General features: G+C 39.1%; 1 protein-coding gene across 3 annotated transcripts in view; it reads left to right on the forward strand.

The window, feature by feature from the left end:
* Window positions 1-26,787, forward strand: part of RGS17 (regulator of G protein signaling 17) — an 81,376-nt gene that overhangs the window by 16,548 nt on the left and 38,041 nt on the right. For 2 of the 3 annotated variants that reach the window (XM_036414862.2, XM_045573388.1), the window contains exon 2: window positions 1,183-1,303. The exons of the other annotated variant lie outside the window; for it this stretch is intronic. In XM_036414862.2, coding sequence (XP_036270755.1) covers window positions 1,296-1,303 — 8 coding nt within the window. In that variant the 5' untranslated portion in view covers window positions 1,183-1,295. The remainder of the gene's footprint in view (window positions 1-1,182; window positions 1,304-26,787) is intronic. 3 annotated transcript variants of the gene reach the window in all.

Below are 26,787 nucleotides of genomic sequence, written 5' to 3' on the forward strand. Positions count from 1 at the left end.
TGTGATAATTAAACACATGGTTGTGCTGAGGATGGAGTTAAGTTCTCCCTAAAATGTTAACTGGGCAGAGGATGAAGATTCTGATCATGAACAATTTCATATTGGGGATTTAAAACCATTTGGGTTGCCGAAACTGGCTCAGTGGATAGAGCGTCAGCCTGCGGACTGAAAGGTCCCAGGTTCAATTCCGGTCACATCCCCTGTAGGGGATGTGCAGGAGATAGCTGATCAATGCTTCTTTCATTGATGTTTCTAACTCTCTATCTCTCTCCGTTCCTCTCTGTAAAAAATCAATAAAATATAATTTAAAAAAAATAATAAAACCATTGGGGTTTGGAAGAGGACCACACATTCTCCATACCTTTTCCCTTTCACTCACAAAGATACTATTATAATAGGAATGATAAGTTTATGGATACTCATTGATTAGGTTTCTAAGGGGTGGAGCCTAAGTGGGAAGAGTATAAAGAACCCCACATTGTGGCAAAGGCCCTTTTCTCTCCTTTTGGAAATTTTGTTTCTGATGACCCATGAAATGTTGGAAAATGGCTATTTTAACATAAATAATGTTGCAGGACTCATTCTAAGAAGAATTTGCTCTTAGTTGCAAGTCCCTTTGTGATCCCTCCTGGCAGCTAACATTAGAACTCTATTGTGTTAAAATGTATGTGTGTGCACAAGCTAGTGTGCTGTGTGTTGGTGGTAAGAAATGCATCCAAATGGCCTACAATCTAAATCAAATCACTGGCACATCCATAGAAAATTGGAGGTACCAGAGGAGAGAATACCCTTCAAGATGGCGAGGAAATGAACCAGCGGTTTGAGACAAGCCAGGAGTAGGGCAGCCAGAGGACACTGGGTGTAGACTGGTTGTTGAACAAACTATGGGGAAGTGAGGACTCAACAGAAGAGAGGTGACAGCAGCCTCAGGTGGGGAGCAAAGCCAATAAAAGCTTTTGTTAAACATTTACTTTAAGTTTAGGGAAAAGGAAATTTGTTGGCAATGGGAAGCTGACTCATCAATGGAGACATTGGGGGGAGGGGGGGAAGTGCCGCGGAATCAGCACCAATTGTATTCATTCTTGAGCAATTGTACATGTTTCTTTATCAAAATTAAAACAAATGTTAGGAAAAAGCATATGCTATTTACTTTTTATTAATTAATTCATTCACTTATTTTAGGTTGGACCCGGTGCTTGGGAGAAATTTTGATTAATTAGGCCCTATTGTGGGCTTTGTCTGCAGACTTCAGGATACAAGTTAGCACTTCAGAGATAGTGGAATTCCCCAAGGCTATGGACAGGTAAGGCCTCTTAGAACCATTCAGCCTCATATGCACTAAAGGACCTTGAAACCATCTGACTCCACAAAATAATGGGTCCTTTTCCCCTCACCTCCTCATTATTCACATTTTAACTCATCGCCAGAAAAGAGATGTTTTGGGAAAAGTATACAAATTGGGGTTTTTTTTCTAATGACTCTACTGGAAGCATCCAAAATGACAAAACGTGCTTTCCATTTAGAAGAAGACAAAATTAAAAATAATGTAGTTCTTTTTCTATGCTGAATGAGGAGATCTGGTCATAATAGTAACTGAATTACTTGTCAAATGGCCTATGGTTGGCGGTTAAAACAAACCAGGAGGGGAAAAAAAAACACAAAACTCTCCTGATGACACTGTGTCACATGGTGCCACAAGAGGATGTCCTATCTAATGTGTTCCTTTGTGTAATGGGCAAAAAAAAGTAAACTACCAAAGTTTCAACCTTGTAAGAACGTAAGTTTCAAAAATGGAAGTGAACGTTAAAAAGGAAAATAACCGCCTCACGCCTCCTTTGAAAAAGCAATCTTTGAATTCCCGGTGAAATAAGGTAGATGTTTATATGCTCGTTCTCTTATTTGAAGGATGAATAGTGAACTGTCACTCCACATAAGGGGGTAAATTGGAAATGGAAGTGCAGATAACAAACATGAAAGAAAGAAATCGGTGTTTAATGGCAAATCTTTCAAATCGCGAAGCAAAAACTCAATTCATAATGCGATGTTTTATTGTTTGTTTCTGATGCTCCACTGTACTTGGCTTTTATAGCGACGATCTGGGAATGGAGAAAAAGCGATTTGGAAAACAGTTGTAAGTTAAAGGGCTTCTTGCTTACTGTTTGAGAGAGAACATTTTTGCGTATGGTGCATCCAGTGAAATTGCTCTTTTAACAAATACTTATCAAGCACCTACTATGTGCTGGGCACTGTTCTGGAAGGTTCCAACTTATTAATGGACAAAACAAAAATGCCTCCTTTCGTGAAGAATCTATGTTTGATCAGTGACTTTTTTTTTTTAATTGGCTTGTAGGGGGAATCCCTTTGTACAGCACTTAGCGTCCTTGGTGAAACAGCTATTGAAGATAGGTAGTATCCAAATTTCTGGGCCCAAAAGGGAGAAGTAGGCTCATGTGTCTCGGGCTGGAAATCTGACTTCCCTCCAGTCATTTCCCAGGGAGAGCGCCTGTTTTATCTCCATCCCTTAGCTGTTTGCTGCATTTGCCTGCCAAACTCGCTTCCTCTTCCTCGTGATCCAGGCTCTGAGGCACATTTCTGAGAATTTAGAGCACAATTAGCAGAAAATTGAGATCGAATTTAGCAGAGGTAGAAAACCAAAGGGAGTGTGTTCCTGAAATGCGCATTTAGGCAGTCAGAGAGGAAAGTGGTTTTATTGCATCTAAGCCCTTGGCAAAAAAATTAGGTATGGAAGCTGTACACCGTGCACAGCCAGTGCGGCAGGGAAATGAATGAAAATGAAGGAAGCTGTAAAAGGGAAGAAAGGCAGAGGCGGCTTAAATTTACAAGGAAGGAAGGACGTGGTCCTTCTTTTTGTTGTTTTTGACAGGCGTTTAGCAGTTTGCCCCGTAGCAGCTGACGTGAGCTCAGATTGTATTATGGGAGAAGCAGGATTTCCTGGAAGAGCTCATCTGTGTTACCTGTGATCTGTCTCGGTTCCTAAGGACACGGACGGAGCTCAGGATGGCTTTGTTTTCCAGGGCCGCACTGAAGCAAAAAATGATGAATTATCAGCGCTGTTAGGGATTCGGTGGTTGCCAAGGGGAAATGAAGGGGAGAGATGTGAATGTATTTCAGGAAAATACTTAACTGTAGCTAATGCTCTGGTTTGTATTTTTTTTTTTCCTTATGGACTTGAAAAGACATTACCAGTATCCCACCACCACAGGCAATAATTTCAGACTAAGCCAAGCAATTGATATTTTTTTACAGCTGAGACTTCTATTTTATATATATATAAAGTTAAATTTACAAAGTTAAATCCAAGTTATGTATTATTTGGATAGAGTTGAAATTTTTATTATTACTGTGTCTGATCGGCTAGACAATACAGGATAGACTAAAAGTTTATTTTACTTTATATATTAGCATTGTGAAAAATTCATTACAGAATTTATTTCGTTCAAATTAAAAGAACAATGAATGCTTCATAGTGAAAGGAAATCAATTTAGATAAAATGTTAAACTTGTTTTTTGACACTTAAAATATAACTAATGTGTTTGGAGGAAGAAAGAGCAGTGGTCATGAATAGTAAACTACTAACACGTCTGCTTAGTCTTGAGATGGGATTCAGGAGAGCTGAGTTCTGGCTAGAGCGGCCCAGCTGCTCAACACCAACCAAGTGTAGTTGTATGAGATCACTAGCAATACTAGCAGGACATTTATGGCTACTACTACTATTAGTCACCTAAGGATGCCAATCAACAGTGGGCCTAGGTGCCTTCAGAAACAGTGAATTCCCTTTCTGAAAGGAGGATTTCAGATGCAGACTCCTCAGCATCCAAGGACCATCCTCTTCATCCTTTCCTCCACTGCTCTCCTGCTTACAAAGACCCATGTCGTTACCCTGCCATATCTGTGCCTTTGTTCATTTTTTTTTTTCCTGCCTGGAATGCTGTGTTTCCTTCCCTTCTCTATTCCACATCCTGACCATCTTTTAGGTCTAAGGTAAAGCCCTAAGACCTCCAAGAATCTTCATCTGGACACTTCCTAGTGATCCCCTCCTTCCACTGAAACTGCCTGCATCAGAACAATGATACTTGTTTTCTTGCCTTCTTCATGAGCAAACCTTTTCCTTCCCATATTCTTAGGGAAAGATGGCATCCACACAGTCACCCATGCTGGACCACCACAGTCAACCTTGACTCACCTCTCACTCACACACTGCTCATCTCATCTTTCCCTAACCTAGGATTGGTCCATCTCTTGGGTACTTCTTATCTCTACCCCATTTTTCCATTTCTCCTCTCCCAGTTCACCGTCATCATTTTGCCTGGACTGCTGTAACAGCCTCCTTGACTTCATTCTCACTTCACTCCACCTGTCCTTCACAATGGGGGTGGTAGAATGACCAAGCATGTGAGTCCGGATGCTTTTCTTAAAATATCCAGCACTGATCATAGGTCTCTAATACATGTTTATTTATTAGCTGTCTACTAATCTGGAAGCTAGCCTATCAACACGCTCAAGATAGGTCATGTTTTATAAAACAGTAACAAGGTAAACACAGAGTAACATCCATTTGCCAGGTAGCCCAAGACTAAATTGGACTGATGATGTAGACATACTTGGAAGGCCTAGAACTGGTTCATTCAAGCTGACCAGATTCCAAATTCCATGAGGCTGCTCTGCCCAAGGTCAGCATTTTGCTCTGTTCCGGTCTTTACATTGGCCTACAAGGCCCTGTGTGATTGATATGTCAGCACACCCACTTCACCCTATGCCCCCAGTAGTTCTCTGACCTCTTTAGCTGCTCCTGCAATAGACCAGCACATTACAATTCGGGTCCTTTGTTCCTTCTGCCTGAATGTTCTTGTCACAGCCGTCCATGTGGCTTACTTCTTTATTGCCTTTATCTTGGCTCAAATGTCACACCTTTGCAGGGCCACCTTCCTTGGCCACTATTTGAAATTGCAAGCTCCCCTTTCCTACCCTCTCCTACCTTATTTCTCTCTATAGAAATTAGAAGTTCCATGTGATTTTTGCCTTTTATTCACTACTCTTTAACAACCTACATCAAAGTAGCCATTCAATAATTCATTGAATAACTCAATAAATTCATCTGACATGTGCGACATCTCTTCTTAAATGTCCAATATATTTCTCTTTGAATAATCTTTATGCATGTGATCTAATTTCAAGCGTGGTAGCTGGTTAATGTCTTACCTTAGTCAAACATGGTTTGCATGAAGAGTCATTTATCTTGGGTTTCACTCCTGGCTCTGACACTTTCTAATTATGTGACCTTGAGTGAGTCATTCTGTCTTCCTGGGTCCAGCTTTTCTCATTTGAAAAACAGGGCTGATGATGCCTAGCAGATTACTAGGCCTATGACAAACACGGCAGCTATAAAGTTCTATAAACATGTTAGTTGGTACCTATTTTTATTTCTTATCTGTACAAGGAACTGCAGAAACAACATTGCATAATGAAGAGTTTGAACATAATAGTCAAGCAAATATATACTCGAGTTCATTCTGTCTTTACTTATTAGCTAAATGACCCTGAAAAACTTACCTCCTTTTTACATCCTTTTCTATAAATAGGGAACAAGTTTTATCTCAGAATTGATCAAAATTCTGAATGAGGTAAATAGTGTGTTATTTTAATAAATCCACAACACACACATTTTTCACCTTTTAACATTTCAGAAATCTGTATGTCTTTTGCAATCAATAATGTCTTCTGTTAAGTGAAATGTGATATCTACTTCCAACTTTTTTTTAAATATATATATTTTATTGATTTTTATAGAGAGGAAAGGAAAGAGAGAAAGAGCTAGAAACATGGATGAGAGAGAAACATCGACCAGCTGCCTCTTGAACACCCCCTACCAGGGATGTGTCCCCAACCAATGTACATGCCCTTGACTGGAATTGAATCTGGGACCTTTCAGTCCGCAGACCGACGCTCTACCACTGAGCCAAACCGGTTTCAGCTACTTCCAACTTTTTGTATGTGACACAAGATGGTAATTATAATTCAGGATCTCTCAGATCATTCTGACAATTATAAAGACATTTTCCTCTCTTCCACTGGGGAAAAAGAGTGGCTTTCAATGAATAATAATAAGGTGGTGAATTGTCCCTTAATAGTTTAATACCATATTTTTTGGCAGGTTGTCATTAAGAATTGTTTTTCTGATTTCCCCTCAAAGAAAAGTTATACGTTATGTGAAAGCATTAACCATGAAGTTACTCTTCAGTGTATTTCTTTGTTAAAGAGGAGGGCACTCTGTTTTCCTGGGTCCCCATCCCTGTGTCTTCACTCTAGTTTGGCTGATACCCGTATTTTTCGGACCATAAGACGCACTTTTTTCCCCCCAGAAGTGGGGGGGAAAAGTCCCTGCGTCTTATGGTCCAAATATAGCCTACACATATACTTTAAAAAAAAAGTTTTTTTACTTGCCCGGCTCTGTGTGGTCTCTGTGTGCTTGCCTGGCTCTAAAATGGTTCTAAATGCTGCTGTTTACAGGGTTGATTACATGTGTTTATGACTGTGATGTTGGGTTTTAATGCACATAAAATATTTTAGGACACTATTTGTTTTAGAATCTTTTTTTCTTCATTTCCCTTCTCTAAAAACTGGTGCGTCTTATGGTCCGGAGCGTCTTATGGTCCAAAAAATACGGTACTTTCTCTTCTCTTTGGCGTGGTCGTGGAGGACAAGAATAGAATAATATCCTGGCAACCGCAGCAACCACACTTTAGCAGAACTCAGTTGCTAGGAGCAAGGGGTAGTAGCTACACTCAAGAGGTCACGTGGCACTGCCATCCCAGAGGAGCCAGTGGGCTGTGGCAGAAACCCACAGCCCCGAGCAGCATTCTCCACCCCGCCTCATGCGGGAGTGCATGGGAATATAACCATCCTATTTGCCTGCCCCAGGGGGTGGTAATATATTATGGCCCTTTTAAAATGAAATATGTACACAAAGGGAATTAAAAAGTTACTACTAAAGAAGCCATCATAAAGAAATGTAACATTTCAGCCCATTATCCCTTAAGCACTCTTCTATTAGACGGAGGTTACTAATGCCGTGTTATGAGCTAGTAATGGGTCATTACTCTAATGTGACAGCCTCCTATACATCTTGTGGTTTGCTACAGTTTTTGGTTAAAAGAATTGGGGGGAAAAGTAACTGAAGAATGCTCTGTGGGTTCTTACAAGAAATTCGACACTCCTTAACCATATCCTTTGTTCACTGAACTATAAAAGTTCTGAGATGGATGTACTTAGCTTCCATAATGACTTTCAATAGAGAAAACTCATTGCACAATTCATTTCATGCATTCAGCAATTAAACTAGTAGTTGAGATTCTACCCAAGTGCCAGCCACTGAGTACCAGGGCCACGGCCAAAATTAAATGTTTTAGGATGGAATGCATAAAGCAAGACACGTACACCGTGACTATAGAATGCCTAATGTTTGCACTGTACTTTTCCTTTTTCTGAAGAGGGCACCACCATGTTTTGGGCTCAGCTCTTATTAGCATTTGAAAGACAGTAATCAGAAAATAAATTATTTTTTGATTCGTTCACATAGGCCAGTCCTCTGCTGGCCCCTGTGATTAAATTCTGCCACATGCGCAGAGGGTCTGGAGGAACACTAAGGGCCCATCACTGTCTGTGGCCTTGTCTGGTTTATAGCCACGGGAGTGAGACAGGCGACAGAAGATCGATCCCTCTCCCTGGACAGTCTTAAGCACACTCAGTCATCCATTCCCTACTCTTTTCATTATGTGCTTAATGGGTTCTGGACAAAGTCTACGACTCACATATACATCTGTTATGTTCTACGTCTACATTTCTCAGAGTAAGGAACATATGATTCAGTTCATCTAATTGCAAGGCCTGTGTAATTCAGCTACCCTCATTTTCCCCTTCTCTGAAGAATTGATTAACAGATTGACACTTAGGAAACCCTTTTATCTCATGAGCCTATGCCAACTGATTCTTTGATTCTTTTTTTCCCTTTGATCTGAGCATTAGAAAATGAGATCACTGGCTTCCATTTGAGTGTACTTCCAGCCAAAAAAAAAAAAAAAAGGAAATAGGTTATAGAGTGATGTGTCTCTGACTTCAGTTTGGAACTAAAAAACATTATTATCTTTGACTAGGAGAGTACAAATTTATATCAAACAAAAAGTTCCAGTATAGTTCATCATTCTACTCCTTTATCATCCAAATCACATCTCTAGGATGTAACAACTACGGAACTAGTCTTTCTGTGTGTTCATGTATGTTTGTGTCCATACACACACAGTATCTTTTCAGTTTTACTTCACTTGGAAGATGTGTGAGATTGGCCAGTGTGTCTCTGGCATGCTGCCTTTCCTATCCTCCCAACTGGTGTCCCACCAAACATGTGGCGTCCACTGTTAGGACTTACCACAGGAGTTGGGTGATAAGTCTTAGTAGAAGGCTCTCAAGGAGAAGAATGCCTTCAAAGCACAAAGGCTAGTCACCATACTGATGAATTAAATGCCAGAGAATGAGTTTGATATCTTGCTGGTAGTAACCACTTCATAACCACCCGCCACCAATATTCACCAAGGGTGGCATACTATTGACCGCTAACATCAATCCTACCAGTTTCCATTTCCATTTTATGAAGAAATTTTGCTGTTTATGGAAAGGAAATCTATCAGTACTTTTAAGTCAATAACATGCAATAGAGTCATGGATTTGGTAGGGTAGGATAAGATAGGATTGGATTGAATAGAATAGGATAAGATAATAGCATGTAATAAAATGGACATAAATGTTAAAGTCTATAAGACCAGATTAAAATCTTAATTCCAGTGCTTAGAATATGGGAAAGCTGCTTAAATTTTTTGGAGCTCAGTTTTTCATTTTAAAGTGGGGGGGGGGGGGGGCGGAAACTTTACCTAATAGAATTATAAGGAATAAACTAAGTAAAACATCTAGCAATAATGTCCAGCATATATTAATACTTGAACTATTATTTCCATTCCTTTTGCTATCTGAATTCTAATCTCAGGATTCTAGTGAAAGATCAAGATGAAGAATTACATCCAAATATAAAAAATTACCTAGTAGAAATAAGTTTTTAGAGGAAAGAACAAATAAACTGTGACAAATAGGAGCTTAGTATTGCCTCTTACACAAACAATATATAATGTCTACAAGAAGAATGTGGCCATGTATGGCACATAAATAAAAGCATTTCATCTTTAAATACATATGTTGTGTCATATTACCCTCACATAAAAAATTTGATTAATCAGAACACCCAGGGAATAGAACTATGAAGTAAATAATCCACCAGGTTAATTAAGGTTCAACAAGTCTTAATTTCTTGGGGGAAATTCTTGTCAAATTGAAAATGCTTTGATTTACTTTCCTGCCTCATCAAGAGAATGTCCTGAATTTGATTTAGAATGTCTTAAATCTTTGATTTAGAAACTTGGAGGAACTTGAAAATATTTTTCAAACTAGTTTCTCTTGAAGGACTATAGATTCAAAGAGAAGAAGCTAAAAATGAAGTTGCCAAGGTATGTTTGAGGCAACCCTAAGTCCTTTCAGACATATTTTTTTATTTAATTTTCTCAAACACTCTAAGAAGTGTCATTCCTCTTGTGGAGTGAATTTGGGTAATATACTCACAGTTACTGAGGTAGTGAGTGGCTCTAACAGAATTCTAAAGCAGTACTTCTGATTGAAAAGCTGAACCTCTTTTCTTTTCCCTCTCCAACACCTCCTTCTTGTTCTTCACAAAGCGACTCGTGAAATCCAGAGTCACTTGGATTCCAGGAAGAGAGTAACTGAGTACAAGGCATACTTCCACTAGGACGGACAGGCCATCTTTTTTATTTATGAATAAATTTTAGAAAGGAGTTTTTCTCATAGTTATGTTTCTCTAATAATAGCAGGGTGGAAAAATAATTCAAATTGAGTCAGGATTATACTTATTCGAACTTCATTTTTCCCACAGAGGTATTTAAAATTTAGTCCAAATTTCTCCACTCAATCTTTTTTTTAAAGATTAAAAGTTCTGAGTAGCTGAAACCGGTTTGGCTCAGTGGATAGAATGTCAGCCTTCGGACTGAGAGGTCCCAGGTTCGATTCCGGTCAAGGGCATGTACCTTGGTTGTGGGCTCATCCCCAGTGGGGGGTGTGCAGGAGGCAGTTGATCAATGTTTCTATCTCATTGATGTTTCTAGCTCTCTATCCTTCTCCCTTCCTCTCTGTGGAAAATCAATAAAGTATATATATTTTTTAAAAAGTTCTGAAAGTAACTAAATTTAAATTAATAAATATTAAATATTTTTTAAAAGGAGACAAAATCACTTTTCACAAACTCTGCTGGAAGAGAAAAAGAAAGAAAGGTAAGAAAGTCTTAGCTTCATTTAAAAAGTGAGTGAGGGCCCTAGCTAGTTTGCTCAATGGCTAGAGCATCAACCTGCAGACAGAAGAGTCCAGAGTTTGATTCCGGTCAAGGGCATATTCCTGGGTTGCGGGCTCCATCCCCAGTGGGGGGCGTGCAAGAGGCAACTGATCAATGATTCTCATCATTGATGTTTCTATCTTTCTCCCTCTCCCTTTCTCTCTAAAATCAATTTAAAAAAAGTGTGCAAGGGAGTGTAGGGATTTCACTTTTATTTCCATTAACTGCTGTGTGTGTGCGTTTACAACTAGTGTGTTCGTTTTCATTCTGCAGTCCATTATGTCTAGAATGATCGTATAATTTATCACCCAAGTCAGTTTCACATGAGAAAGTGAAAAAGGCACCGGCAACATTCACCTGAGCTAAGAGATGTGAATCTGAACAATTCCATGCAAATAGAATGGACTTCCTAACGGTGGCCCCAAGAACCTTCCCTCTGGCATTTTTGGTCCGTCTTCCTCTTTCACTCCCTCTGTTCATCTTCTTATAATTATTCCTTGGGACATTATTGCTAGCAGTCCTTCTTGCTCCCTATTGCCCCTTCTAGACCAATCTCTCTCCCTCCTCCCTAAAAATCTCCTAACGTAAACCTCACACCACTCATTGTTGCTGTCATCTATCCAATTCCTGGCCACTCTCCCTCATTTCTCGCCAGGCTGTGCTCTGGGCACACTGTCCCTCTCACAACCTTACTCCTATTCTTAATGATATCTGAGATGCATCCTAGCATCCCTTCACCTCCTCCTTCCCACTAATCTTATTCTTTATCTTATGCTAGACGTTCGTTCCCCTCTCATGCCTCCTTAAACTGACACATGATGAAATTCTATAACTCTTCCATAACTTCCATATTGGGCATCCCATTATCTGACCTTACCCATATTATTAACTCATCCTTTTCCCACACAGCTAAAATCTCCGGGACTACACAGGGACCTAAACTCTGGTAACTCATTGTCCTTCATCCCCTGGTGTCTTCTCACTCCTCCTGGGTGATAAATCTTTTTAAAAATCCATCTGTACTTTGCTATTGTCTAAACCACATGTGTCAAACACAAGGCCCGCGGGCCAAATCCGTCCCGCCAGGCCTTGCAATGTGGCCCGCACCGCGCCGTCATCACTGCACTCCGCTGCGTTTCCATCACAATGACAGTTTATGACTGTTCAGTAAACCATTCGGCCCGTGATTTAGGCTGGATTTTAGATTTTGGCCCCTTCTCTGATTGAGTTCGACACCCCTAGTCTAAACCCTACTAAGCATATAATAGTTGGTCAATAAACATTTGTTGAATTAAAAAAGAAAAGTTTGTAAAGTACGTGTTAACCCACAGGGCTTCCCCCCACCCCCACCCCTGCTTTTGCTCTTAAATTTCTGACCATTCTCTGTGCCATTATAATACATATATCAAAAAACACAAATACCAGCTGAGTAGTTCAGTGCTTTTTCCATAGTAATTTGTCAAGGAACAGATAAGTCATAGTGTCTGTTAAGCTATTACATTTTATTCTTAAGTTACAATCCAACAAGAGACTGAGTTGAAGCAGCCACAAAACAAATAGGTTCTAATCAGTCCCCCCTTTGCCAATATTATATTTAGAGGATGAAGCGCTGTTATCAAGAAGGGGCAGTCTCTACCTCTGGCCATGTTTTTCAGATACTTTCTATCATGTTTCTGATGTCCTTCAAAAAAAGTTAATTTATCTGAGACAAAGTCAGGGGTTTTCACTGTTCAGTGAATCAACCTGAACACACGAAGGACAGTGTTCTATGACTCTTATTCATCAAATTTAACACCTTAAATTTTTTTAATGGGACATTTTCCTTATATAAAAAATCATTCCCAAGCTTTAGGGATAAATAGGACATAGGAATGTATGTGGCAATGGCTTTTCAGCAATAAGAGTCTATGAGCTGCAAGAGACTTTAGAAGATCACCTGGTTTGATCCTCCTCAAGATATAGATAAGAACAAGGAAACCCAATGTGATTAAATAGCCATTTAAATGTGATGAGGTCACAAACCCAGGATGTCCAGTGCGCAGCAGCTCGTGCTTATTGAGTGTTCAAGTGGGGAGCAAACGTCACCAGCATTGCACACGCACCACACCATCCTCCCAATGCAGTAGTCCTATTATCCTCCCATCTTTTCCCAAATGAGGACGTAGCCAGAAGAAGCTAAAGACTTTTCTATGTTACACAGCAACTGAGGGACAGCAGCTGACTCCAGCCTCTTTGAAGTCACTTTTCCCCAGAGCTCTAGGCGCGTTCCTAACCCTCCAGAAGCTATGTCTGCTTCCTGGCCACCCGATTGTCTTCCCCTCACCGTTAATGCCCGCCCTATTGCAGTGATGGGCAAACTCATTAGTCAACAGAGCCACATATCAACGCTATTGACATTTCTTTTGAGAGCCGAAAACCGACTTCTGTGCATGGGCCATGAACTTTCAATCGCACTGTATTATATGTGCGTGCCCACACGTGGTATTTTGTGGGAGAGCCACACTCAAAGGGCCAAAGGGCTGCATGTGGCTCGCGAGCCGCGGTTTGCCAACCACTGCCCTATTGCAATGTCACTACTTTGGGAAGCCACTCCAGCCCTCTCTGCTGGATTCCAAGAAGACTTTGTTCATACTCCATCAAACTCTTGTGACAGGATGAATTATTTATTTATGTTTCTTTCTTCTCTCAAGACGGTTAGCTCCATGAAGACTCTTATTTTTCCCTTAGATTTCTTGGACTTCACATTTATAGATAATGTCTAAACCTTGATAGCTGGATGATGATAAGACAAACTATATGTTTTGGAGAAATGAAGCTGATATATTCAAGTTTTGAAAGCAGTTTGCATCCTAAGTATTGTTTGTAGTTATTTGCAAACCAAGCTATCCATATTTCTTACAGAATCTAAATTATCAAGTGCCTCCTTATGTGGAGAGTTCTGCATCCTTTTCACAAATCAGCAAATAGGAATAAAATGTAATTAAATCATTTTTTTATAATCTGTTAATAAAGTTGGAGGAATGGCATTCTGGTAACCAGTTTGAGGTTCTTCCTGTTAAAGTGTTTATTTCAGAGACTCATTTGCAGTAGTTTTAGAAATTCAATTCTGTACCTCTGTACAACAGTGCATATGATTTAAAAGTCTGCTATTCTACAGATTCAGCTATTAAGTGGATGGGTATTTCTAGAGTAAATACATCTGGTATTCAATTTCAAAATTATTTAAATTGCAGCATTTTCCAGAACACAAAGTAAAAATATCTAAAATGGTGAACATAACAGACCACTTCAGAAATGTATCTCCTGTTTTATCCATGCTGTATTCGTTTGATACTTCTTTTTTTTTTAAAAATATATCTGTCACGTGGTGGGCAAGATACACCCCCCTTATATTTCTTTTAACAGACTTTTTCATATAAGAATGTTTCATTATGAAACAAAATGATCTCTTTCTGCTACTCAAGATCTCTAAGTAATCTGCGAATGATTGAACAAAATTGAATTTTATTACTGTTGTCCACCCCCAGTGAATGTCCCTTAGATTTCTATTTTTTCCCAAATTATTTAAATTATTTTTCTAAAAAAAGTGATAATTATTAGTAATCAAAATTATAGAAGCAGAAAGTAGAATAGTGCTTGTTAGGGACAGAGGGGAGAGAGAATCTGGAATTTAATGGACATAGAGTTGTGGCTTCATAAGATGAAAAAAGTTCTGGAAAAGGATTATGATGCGAATAATACATTATGAATGTATTTAATAAAACTGAACTGTACACTTAAAATTACTATGATAAATTTTATATTATTGCATTTTGCCACAATAAAAAAATGGAAAAAATAATTGTAATAGTCACCTCAAAGTCTGTTCACCCTGGGAAAATGCCAACATGAAATACGAGTTGTTCAATGATATTTCACCAAATTGTTGGCAGATCTCCACTGAAAGCAATTCAAGAGCATGGTGCTCCAGTATCAGCCCTGTCACCATTAACTCAATATGTTTATTGAATGGCCACTATCCATGCAGCTTTCTGCTTAAGTCTTAGATGACAGTTACTATAAAACATGATATTTACCTCATCGACCACAAACTCCATGACAGGCACATTAATGGGAACATAGGAATCCATACATAAAAATAAATAGCATATCCATTATGTATGAATAAAAATGATATGAATATTCTAAAACATTATAATGTCTATTTTCAAAATTTCCACAAACACATACCAAACAAATATAAAACTCTTACTGGACCTATCTGAGGTATTGCATTGCTAATAAAATTGTTATGTTTTAGAGATAAATGCTCATCTTATTTCTTTTATTTATGAAGATTATGTTATAAATAACATAACATTATGTTATACATACATAAACCAGAAAGTAATACTCATTTGTGAATGTGGTAATAAAAAAAAAAGATTTAAAAAATTTTAATTGAACATCCTAATTCAAATATATTTTACTAGAGGCCCAGTGCATGAAATCTGTGCATGGATTGGGTCCTTAGGCCTTCCAGCCATTAGGGCCAATAGGGGCCTTCCTTCCCCCTGCTGCTGGCTGCCAGCCAGGACTTTCCTTCATTCTGCACCACCCCCTGGTGGTCAGCACACATCATAACAAGTGGTCAAACTCTCAGTTGGTCAAACTCCCGAGGAGACAATTTTCCTTTTATTGTATAGGATAGAGATGTTATTTATAACAAAATTGGGTAGTCTGTTTGGGAGAAGGTATAAAAACCTTCCAATGAAAATGTAGGGGTTGGCAAAAGTAGGTTTACAACTATTGTATGGAAATAATACAAAGAATATAATAATTAATAGATAATAATATAAGAAAAAACTGGGTTTCGTGTACTCATAACTGTAAAACCTACCTTTGCTCACCCCTGTATATGTCTGTATATAAATAAGGAGAGGGGCAGAAAGAAAGAAGAAAGAAAGGAAGAAAGGAAGGAAGGAAGGGGGAGGGAGGGAGAAAGAGCTGGGGAAATTTTGAGACCTCTGCCCTTCTCTCATGGATTGCTTATGAATTTTCAAGTAGCTATATATTGAAAACACCTCAAAGAACTACAGGAATTAAAAATTATGAAGTGAAACTCTTCTATTTCCTTGCAGCATAGAACCAACCTTCTTTAATGCGTTCAGTGTTCTGAATTTCCTATAATTGTTTTTTGTTTGTTTTTCCATCTCTGCAGTAGGTCTTGCTTTTTGTTTTTGTTTCTTTGTTTTGTATCAAGGTAGCATTCTCTCTCCTGATACAAAGAGAGCGGAAATTTAGTATTCTGAAGCTTTGATGATGTCAGGAGCTGGTCAGTCCATTTTCCCTCCTTTTCTGGTTTTCAAATGAAAGCAAGTCGTAGAGGGAAATTAAAACCATCACAGCTTCTCTAACACTTTGTTCCTCAGGGCACTTGGACTAAAAGGATCACGCAACAGCAAAACACATCTATGGTACAAGTTATATGAGTCATCACATGCTTTTTGTGTAATTCCAAAAAACTCATAAGCTAAATTGTACCGGGATAATTTGTGAGCAATGTTCTGACCTCTAGCTTTTCCAAGTCTCACTTGACATTGTAGCCTGGAGGCATTTTGATAAGTGATATCCAAAGCGCGTTCTGCCCCAACCCATGCATAATTGTACATTCTTTATTAAAAGGAAGAATGAGCCGAAGCTGGTTTGGCTCAGTGGATAGAGCGTCAGCCTGTGGACTGAAAGGTCCGAGGTTTGATTCAAGTCAAGGGCATGTACCTTGGTTGCTGGCACATCCCCAATAGGGCATGTGCAGGAGGCAACTGATCCATGTTTCTCTCTCATGGATGTTTCTAACTCTATCCCTCTCTCTTTCTCTCTGTAAAAAATCAATAAAATATATTAAAAAAATAAAAATAAAAGGAAGAATGAAGGAAAATGGGGTTGGAGGTTGGTAAAGACAAGAAGCACTCTGACGAAACAACCAGATTTCTGGGGCATTACTTTAGAACACAGATACCCAAATACCATTGTTTCTAGGAGAGAAACATCAGCTTGTGGTGAAGAGCACAGATTCCTGGGCTCTCATCTGGCATCTTTATGTTTAGTCTAGTGCAAGTTATATCATTAACCTTTAATCTGGTTTCCAATCCTTTATAGGATGGAGTTAAATACTAGTACCCACTTGTTGGTGTGTTTGTGACAATTAAAACATTTAATACTATATTCCATGTGTTTTGAATATTGCCAGTCATGCTTAAGCATTCTGAACTGAAAGAACGTAGCCCATCAGTAGGGGACAAGTAGGAGTGAGTGTTTCCCTCAGGGTAGCTGTACATATGTTTTCTATTCCAGTGATTGTGGCATTACTTCTTCCTCTAGAGATCTCCAAACAGGACTCATCATTTCTTTTCAGCATAATTGATGTGCAGGCTGATTTATAAAGTGGGAAATGAAGTCAATGATAATTTTTACCCTAATGATTTGATGGTAATTTTTCTCAAGCTTAGAATTAACTTTCAGATAGCCTATTAATTACAGAATACATTTTTTAAAGCACCTTACTCAAATTTGTCATTTGTTCTAAAAACCAGTTCCTATTGAGTATGGAGAATCATGGTGTCCTGCATTCTGCATCATTTTCTTTCTTTTTTCCCCCTCTCTCTCTCTCTTTAGTATTGTCATTTTCTCCAGGTTGTGGACCAAAAAGCAAAAACAGTATACAATTACCATGGTGCATTTGGTGACTAAATCCATAAAAGAATTCTAGAACCAGTTAGTTTAGTGTTAGTTAGGAATAGCTGAAGGCTGGGAATAAGTAGAGATATGATTATCCTTCAAAGGTTTATTTCTCTCAGGCAAACACAGACAGGCCTAAGAATTCTAAATTACCAAGCAAAAAGTTGACCAGGTTAAAAATACAGCCACTTCCTCAACACTCCACTTTCCTGTGGGACTCCCTCTAAATAAAGTCCTGTAAACCTGCACAGTAAGCTTGTCCTGTTATACTTGCAGCCCATGTATGTTTGCTCTGTTTCTGGAAGGTCCATATCTTGGGCACTTACATTATTTTGTTAATGAAGAAAATGTAAGGGTGATGAAGTCAACGTGGCTATGAAACTCCAACATCATATGTACTCGTAGGTAGAGGGAGAGCCAGACATTTTGGGAGTGATTTTTCCTCCAATTAGACCTGTGCTGCTCCAAGGCTAGACCATGGATTAAAGCTGGTCTATGAGCTAAGAGTCACAGAGTAGAATTCAGTGCATAGCTTCCCTTCTTCCTCTGCAAACCTCTCATCTTAGGGTGGACCAACAAGAAGCCTTTTACAGACTAGAACCTTGAGAAGCACTGAGCTAGAGTAGTGCAGGTTCAATCAGTTCTGCTAACCTACCCTCTGTCCATGTTAGGGTGCAGAGTCTGGCCTTGCTTCTACTGCTCATTTGCTGTGTGATCCTGATGGAATTATTGGCCTTCTTTGTATCTTGGTCTTCTTCATATGAAAAGAATATGACACCTGATAACCCTGAGGTCCTTTCCAGAGCTATAATTCAAATCTGTGCAATGACTGAGATTAGGTAAGCCATGGCTAGTAAGAGAGAAAAGGCAAAGTCAATTGTGGCAATTAAGTATTATACTATTACAGTGATGTCTGTGAATATTGTATAAGATAGAAACAAAAGTATCATAAGTGTAACAAACAGTGGGTTCTACACTATTTGCATGTATATTCTATTAGAGGCCTGGTGCATGAAATTCGTGCACAGCTAGAATCTCTAGGCCTGGCTGGTGATCAGGCCGATCTGTGCAGCGATCAGCTGGACAATCAGGGGCCCCCCGCTGGCACCCACCTTGGCTGGCCTGGCACTGCCGGCTTGCCGGGTACCCCCGCCCCTCCCCCCGCAACCCTTGCTACCACCAGTCACCTTTCTCTGCAGGGGCGACAGGCAGGGTGATATGGGGGAGCCCCTCCTCACAACTACCTTCACTGGCCTGGGGCCTGCAGGTTGGGGGCAGCCCCTGTGTTGAGCGTCTGACCGCAAGTGGTCAGTGCGCATCATAGTGACCGGTCATTCTGCCAGTTGTTCTGCCATTTGATCGATTTGCATATTAGGCTTTTATTATTTAGGATTGCCGCTAGTAAAAATGCCTTACAGAAATGACTGAGCATGACATTTTTTAAAGACATAATTTTAAAAACATTGAGAAATTGCCAGGCCTGTGCATTGATTTTTTTTCTATGTTATCTAAATTTTCATAACATGGTTATATTGTTCACATATCTAAATGAAAATAGCACATAAATTCAATTAAATGATACACCAATGATTTTGAGTCTTTTTCTATATAGCTCTCTGCATGTAACTTCTACATACTCACCATTTGGAATTCCTTAGGCCCATGGTCAGCAAACTATGGCTAGCAAGCCACATGCAGCTCTTTGGCCCCTTGAGTGTGGTTCTTCCACAAAATACCATGGCCTGGGCAAGTCTATTTTGAAGAAATGGCTTTAGAAGAAGTTTAAGTTTAAAAAATGTGGCTCTCCAAAGAAATTTCAATCGTTGTACTATTGATATTTGGCTCTGTTGACTAATGAGTTTGCCGACCACTGCCCTAGGCATTTTTCAGCTCCTCTTCTTGCACCAGTTAGAGCTCTTTCAGAACAAACATCTCCAGCCACTCCGGAGTTCTGGAAGCTGCACACTGGACTGTACCTACATCACCTTCTATCACATTCAAGGAGGCCCAGCTTCTCCTAAAGTGACCTCCGCGGGTCCTTTGTCTTACATCCTTACATCAGGAACCTGAAATTACTATCATCTTAGATAAAAATAAAACTTCCCTCCATGACTCTACATCCTTTCCCAGCTTTTCTCCATCATCCTTCTCCCCTTCACAGCCAGACTTTTCTGAGAGTGGTTTATGGCAGCTGGCTGCTGCCCTGTACCTCTCCTTGGTACCTCACCCTCCTCCCGTTAGCCCCACATTTCTGACTGTGTTCATACAGCCCATCCTCTGGTTGCCACTGACCCCCGTGTCATTGTCTTGATTTCTGTGTTCAGTCAGATATAGAATCTACTCTCGTATAAAACAGAAAATACATTTGTTAAGGGCCTGTAGGTAGCGCACAGATTTCTAAGGGGATCATGGACGTGGTATCTATACCTAAACATCCAGGAGCAAGGCCTGACAGGAATGCAGTAGAAAAACAATGCTGCTAATTCTGTTCTGGAGCTTTATCCAGGCTAGTGTGTGTGTGTGTGTGTGTCGTGTGTGTGTGTGTGTGTGTGTGTGTGTGTATGTGTGTGTGTGTGTGTGTGTGTGTGTGTGTGTTATGCCCAGGTTGTGGGTTCAATCCCCAGATTGTGCAAAAAGCAGCTGATCAGTGATTCTCTCTCACCATTGATATTGCTATCTCTCTCTCTGTCTCTTCCTCTTTCTCTCTGAAATTAGTAAAAATATATTTAAAAAGTAAAAGTAAAATAAAAATAAACCCTTTATCTGGAAAAGCATGTTGTAGATCTTAACATAGTAAAACTAACATTGTGTTCCCAGATAAGTTTTATGGTTTGCAGCATCAACAAAGATAAGTAATTTTGGGCACTTATTATTTTTGGGCACCTGTAATTTTAGCTTACAATATCAGGTTTTCTTTGTTACAGTATGGTTCTTTGAGTTTAAATTTAGGTCTTGTTGTAGCAGTTCTTATGTTTCAATTCCAGGATCTAAGGCTGGAATAATAGTTACTGGTTCTGTTTCTTGTTTGTTTCTCCTTCTCTCCTCCCCACCAGTATGGTCCAAGAATTAATGAATTGTGTTCATCAAAGATGGACTAATGGCCTTATTTCCATAAAAACAGACTTGCCATTCTGCCAGCTTTTCTTTCTGCAAACTTGCCTGAAGGAAATGGTCCATTTGTTAAAATTTTAAAAGAAATAAAACAATGTTTATCTCCCAAAAATCTGATTATGGCATAGACCTTAAGCTGCTTTTGTTTTACCAGAAGAGAACTTTTGTAAAATCTGTGATGGAAACTGTAATCACCTATCCCCTAAAACCTAATGGAGGAAACTTACTTTCTTAACATCCTGACATATTCATTGTAAACGAGACATATGTTTTCTGGCCATCAAAATTCAAATGAGCTATTAGTGATACAAGCTTACCTTGGGGAAGATGGAGACTGGAATTTGTAGGGGAGGTTTCTAGAAAGGAAGCTATTTTTTCAGATAAAGAACTGCAGAAATCGCCCTAGCTGGTTTGGCTCAGTGGATAGAGTGTTGGCCTGGGGACTGAAGGATCCTGGGTTCAATTCCAGTCAAGGGCACATGTCTGGGTTGCAAGCTCTATCTCCAGTAGGGGGTGTGCAGGAGGCAGTCGATCAATGATTCTCTCTTATCATTGATGTTTCTACTTCTCTCTCCCTTCCTCTCTGAAATCAATAAAAAATATATTTTTTAAAATGCATGGTTCAAAAGTCATAACCATGTACAAAGTGATAACCTGAAAAATCTGACTTCTAGTTGTCCCTATTCCCTCTTCTTTATCCCTGTCCTCCCTCTCACGAAACCACGATCACATCTGGCTTGTCCTCCTCTTGTCGCTCTTCTGTAAAAGTACATAACTATGTATGCACATACATACATGTAGGTATGTGTGTGTATCACATTCACATGTATCCTATTTCCTTTTATACACCCACACCAAACGTGATTCTGCCCGTTTATTTCCTCATTTAACACAGATGTTCTAGAAAAATTATCTTATCTCAGTTGCAGAGATAGTTATTTTCACAGGTGCCTTGTTTTCCGTTTTATACATACGCCCCCTGGTGAGTTTTCCTAACCATTCAGACCCAAAGACAGGAACCCCAAGGCAGCCCCGTGTTCCTCTCAGCAGAAGTCCATAGGGGAGGCTAAGCTGGTGAAGGCTCCAGGGCAGCCCAGCAGCCCATTCCCACATGGCACACCTCAGGGCAGGGAGAGGAGAGCCACAGCAGGTGGCATGGGAGGAGTGAGGGGGGACGGGTGGGGAGGTGCCATGTTCTCAGGGAGCCAGTATCTCTAATAACATCTGCATAGACATCGTTTTCAGGGTCCCCATAAGGCAGAAGCTTAGTTACAAAAGTCACCATCCTCAGAGAAGGTATTTATAATTTATTTACAATTTCCCTCCCCCCGCCACCAATCTAGATGCAGTTTACCAGCCACGGGTCATTTTCATCAGAGGCAATATTGTGGGGATATGTGGGGATATTTATCAAGTTGCCAGGAGCACCAGTAGTTGGACAGTGAGCCAATCCTCGAGCAGAAGGGAAAAGATTTGACTAACACTTTATCCACAGAATGTTTCCTAATTTATCCTGCAATGGATAAACTTATAACTATGGATTATAGTTATTAGTATGGATAAAATAATAACTATCACTGTGACTGACACGGCCCATCTTCATAGACATTTTGGTTGCTTCCCATCTTTTTTTTTTTTTGCTCTGAATTACATTGCAATGTATGACATGCACGTGTTGTTTCATTTTAATAGAGAGGAATCTTCACTGTAGATTTTTGAAGGTGGGATTCGCTACATAAAGTATAAACGTAAATGTACTTTTGTTGGATATGGCCAGATTACCCTGTGTAAGGGAAGAATGATTTTATTTTCCCTCTAGTAGTAGAGGGGAAGTAAATCTTTCTCCATTGCTTTTTACTAAGTGTAAGGTTAAAGTTTGTTCTCTTATGTTAAAGTGCAATTCTATGTTTCTTTTTAGTGAACCATATATGTATATCTTTTGCCCATTTTACTCAGTTTTTGCTTCTTTTTAAAAAGAACTCTTTATGTGGAAATTAATCATTTAAGCTATAAATTAAAAATATGTTCTTCCCATTGATCATCATCAGTCTATAGATTGTGCTCATGGTGGTGTTTATATTTGTTTTCCGTGTTTTTCTGCCATGCAAATAGTCTTTTATTTTTTTTCTAGAATTTGATAATCATTTGCCAGACTTTCCCTTCTCTTGGGTTATAAGATTTCACATGTATTTTCTTTACTACTTGTATATTTTTAATTTTTTGCATCTATGTCTGGAATATATTTAGAGTATATTTTGGTATATATTTGGAGAATTTAATTAATTTTAATTTCTCTCTAAATAGTTATTTATTTCTTCTAACACTACTCAAAAGAATCCTTTCCTTGTTGTTCTGTACTAAATTTCCATTTTCTCTGTATTTAGTATCAATATTGAACTAGTTTACCTGTGAAAAACAAATAAGAATGACCTTTTACAAAATAAGTCAAATTATTTTCCATTTATTTAAAGCTAAATTACTTAATTTGATCCATGTAAACCATCTTTAAAGAGAGCATAGGATGAAATGCCTGAACTCATTTATTTGTATTATTGCTCACTCATCACTTTGTAAATTCATGTAGTTGAACTAATCAGCCTGATTCTGCTCTCTATTCTGATCAGCATCCAAGCCGGGCAGCTCGTGACTTCATGCTGAATTCCACGTTCTGAGGAGCAGGCCCTGCCTCCCCACGCTTCTTTTCTCTTAGCAGAGTATCTCAAAAGGAGAGCTCAGAGAATGGAGTTGGGTTCTTTTCCCAAGCTGAGGTTGCTACATCAAAGGAGAACAATCAATCAATCAATCAATAAATTATCTTTGATACTAGATTGCTGTATATGCAGAAATTCTTTCTTTTTCCCATTTCTTTTAGAGGAAGGTGAGGGAGAAAGAGATAGAAACCTCAATGATGAGAGAGAATCATTGATTGGCTGCCTCCTGCTGGAAATGGAAACACAGACATGTGCTCTGACCTGGAGTGGGTCCCTGACCTCCTGGTTCATGGCTAGATGCTCAACCACTGAGCTACACTGGCCGGGCAGTACAAAATCCTTTCAAAATGTTACCGACCCAATTAATGATGAAATTAAGGGTTGCTGACAACATCTAATTTGCTAAGGCTAAGGAGGAATTTTTAATAAGTCGTATCCTGTTTATAACAGCTTTATGCCTGGTCACTGGAAAAGGCAGCCTTTTCTGGCCAATTATAGCATTAAGGAAACATTCCTTTTTCCCTCCACTCCACAGTCGTTTTCAATATGGTAACTAGAGAGTTGCAAGGCCTTCTGATATCTATTCTGCTTTTAACAGGGAGCTTTGTTGTGAGGAAGCTGTTGAAAATGAATAGCGCTCTTAAGAACACGTTTTATGTGACAAGTTTAAACAAGGGATGCAGAGCTGAACACAATGAAGGGGGTGTGTTATTAGGAGCAATACTAGTCATGTTGAATCGATTTTGTCTGCCTGGTAAAACCCAGAAACACCAGCCTTAGCTGTGCTGATTATATGGAATTGAACAGCCAGAAGGAAATTATTATACAACAAAGCCACTGAAAACACTGTCGGCTCTCAGCTTCGGAAATGTAGGAAGTGTGTAAATGTCTGTCACCAGGAGGGACAACTCTTTTCTTGGGGTCCGTGAGGCTCGTTTTTCTCCACAGTCATTTTTATATGCTGGGGGGGGGAAAACACTCCTCATTATATTTCAAGAGTGACATGAGACCCAGCTTAATATTCCTAAAATACATATGCATTCTAACACACCTCTTGAGTTTCATTTCCATCTTATTTAACCTATATGTTTTCAACTCTGGATCAAGTCTCTCATAGTTCATATCTAATGGAAACAAAGTAATGTCAATCTATTGGTGTAATACACCACCAGCAGGTATTTAAATAAGTACTTAATCTTAGAATCTCCCTACTGATAGAGAAATTTAGCTGTAATGATTCCAGGTCACTTTGGGAATGTATAGAAGCCTACACCATCAGGAGAGATGGACAAAATCCAGTAATTATGTGGAACAGAGCGATGCAAGTCATTTTCCCAACAGCATGTGAATGGCTTACACTTTCTCACCCTCCTGTGCATACTAATATTTCTAATAAACCAATGTAATCCACATTCACTGGGTGGCCAGTGACAAGAGGGTTCTCTCTTAGATGCTGCAGATGCAAATAATTCTATAAGTCCCCGTATCTTCCAAACACTTGTACAGAAAAGACAAACACATAAAAATAAGGATAATTAACATAAATCGAGAGGTTGCTGTGTTTCCAGCACTATGCTTATTACAAGGATCTTTTCATTTAATCTTCACACATCCTGGTGAATCAGATAATTCTATTATCTTCATTTGATAATTAACTGGCCCACAGCATATGAGGTAGAGCTATAATTTAAACTCTCAACTACTATATTAGACTACAAAATGCATTTTCCGACCTTCAGTACAGACAATGAGTATTAGAACATTGCTACTCAGTGTGTGATCACACGCGATCCATGAGCTGATGGCCAAAGCCTTTGTTATTGATCCATGACAAAGTAAGTAATGACATTGAGGCCAAGCAGTTAGAAATGTTAAAGCAATTTGACGGTAATTTTATGTCTATTAAATCTAATAGCAAAAACTAATTGGGTCTTGTATATTCCATGGAGTCTTTTCATTTTGTTATTTATTTTTATTGTATGTAACCAAAGTATAGCTCCATGGCTGCTTGGAAATTAAAAAAAACAAAACAAAACAAAACACACACAAAAAAAACCAACAAAAACACAAGATAAAGCAAACCCTGGTCCTTTACCACCAACAGTGCATCCAGAGCATTAGTGTGATAGGAAAGTGTCATAGATTAAGTAGGAATTATGATGACAAGGAAAATAGCTGATGATCATTGAGTACTTGCTATGTGATCATCATTGTGCTTAGTCTCTCTCTCTCTCTGTATGTGAGTGTGTGTGTATATGTGTGTATACATATATACTAGTACACATATACAACATATATTTATATACATATAAACTATATATTCAATATCATAAATATACATATATGTATATCCTGTATAATAAAAGGGTAATATGCAAATTGACCAAACAGTGGAATGACTGGAACTGGCAGCTCCTTGGCCCGCCCCCAAGCGGACACCCAATCAAGGGCGGGGCCAGCCAGCAAACTGCTTACAGCCCCTTGCCCCAGCTTGTCCCTCGCCCAAGAGGGTGCCCCCACTCCGATTGGGGGCGAGGTCAGCAGGCAAATCATTCACAGCCTCTCATCTCAACCATTGGGGTGGACTGTCTGGACACCACCAGTGCACAAATTTGTGCTCTGGGCCTCTAGTATATATATGAAAGGCTAAGTGACCAACCATATGTCTGTCCAGCTGACCAACCAACTGGCCAGTACATATGACATGCACTGACAATTTAAAAGTAAATGTTGACTAGCATATGCATGATATTTGTCCCCATCTGACACTGGCCTCCTATTTAAATTAATTCAAAGAGTTTCCTGTGATGCTAGCATTTGCAATAGCTATTAATAAATCACAAGGACAAACTCTAGGCAGAATGGGAATATTTCTACCTGAACCCATTTTCGGACATGGTCAGTTATATATTGCTTTCTCTCAAGTTCGAAGAGTGTGTGATGTTAAAATTAAAGTTGTAAATACTTCATCACAAGGGAAATTAGTCAAGCACTCTGAAATTGTTTTTATGTTTAATGTGGTATACAGGGAAATATTAGAATAAGTTTAATCAATTCATCAGTGATGGTTTGTATCCATTTTTTTAATTTCATGTTTTTGTTGTTTTTATGTTATGTCTTTGTTGTTATATCATGTTGTTATTGTTTACTTATTAATCAATTTACATATTATTTTCATATACGTTTTACTAATTTTCTTTCATCTCTGACATTTCTATTATAGAGAAAGGGCGAATAGCAATATTAATATATTTCTTCTAATTAATTTCCTTTCAATGTGCATAAATCCATGCACCGGGCAACTAGTACATATATATCTGTGTGTGGAGAGAGTTATTTAATATCTCACAACAATTCTAGAATTCTGAGTACATATTTATTATGCCTGGTATATTTGATTATGTTCTGGATATTACTGCCAATATTCACTTCTCCCCCAAGAGTTACTTTTTGAAAGAAAACAAAAACAAAAACAATAGGATTCCTTATATGACCAACTAGAGGCCTGGTGCACAAAACTCATGCATGGGTAGGGTCCCTAGGCCTGGCCAGCCATGAGGGCCAATCAGGGCCTTCCTTCCCTGGCTGCTGGCTGCTGGCCAGGGCCTTCCTTTGTTCCGTTTCGCCCCCTGGTGGTCAGTGCACATCATAACGAGCAAGAGAACTCCCAGTCTCCTGGTCAAACTCCTGAGGGGACATGTTGCATATTTGCCTTTTATATAGAGAGATGCTTTCCATGCATACATAAGGGAGGAGAACACTTATGGTTCCTTAACCTACACCCC

This window comes from Pipistrellus kuhlii, unplaced genomic scaffold (assembly GCF_014108245.1).
Source record: "Pipistrellus kuhlii isolate mPipKuh1 unplaced genomic scaffold, mPipKuh1.p scaffold_m20_p_5, whole genome shotgun sequence".
NCBI lineage: Eukaryota > Metazoa > Chordata > Mammalia > Chiroptera > Vespertilionidae > Pipistrellus > Pipistrellus kuhlii.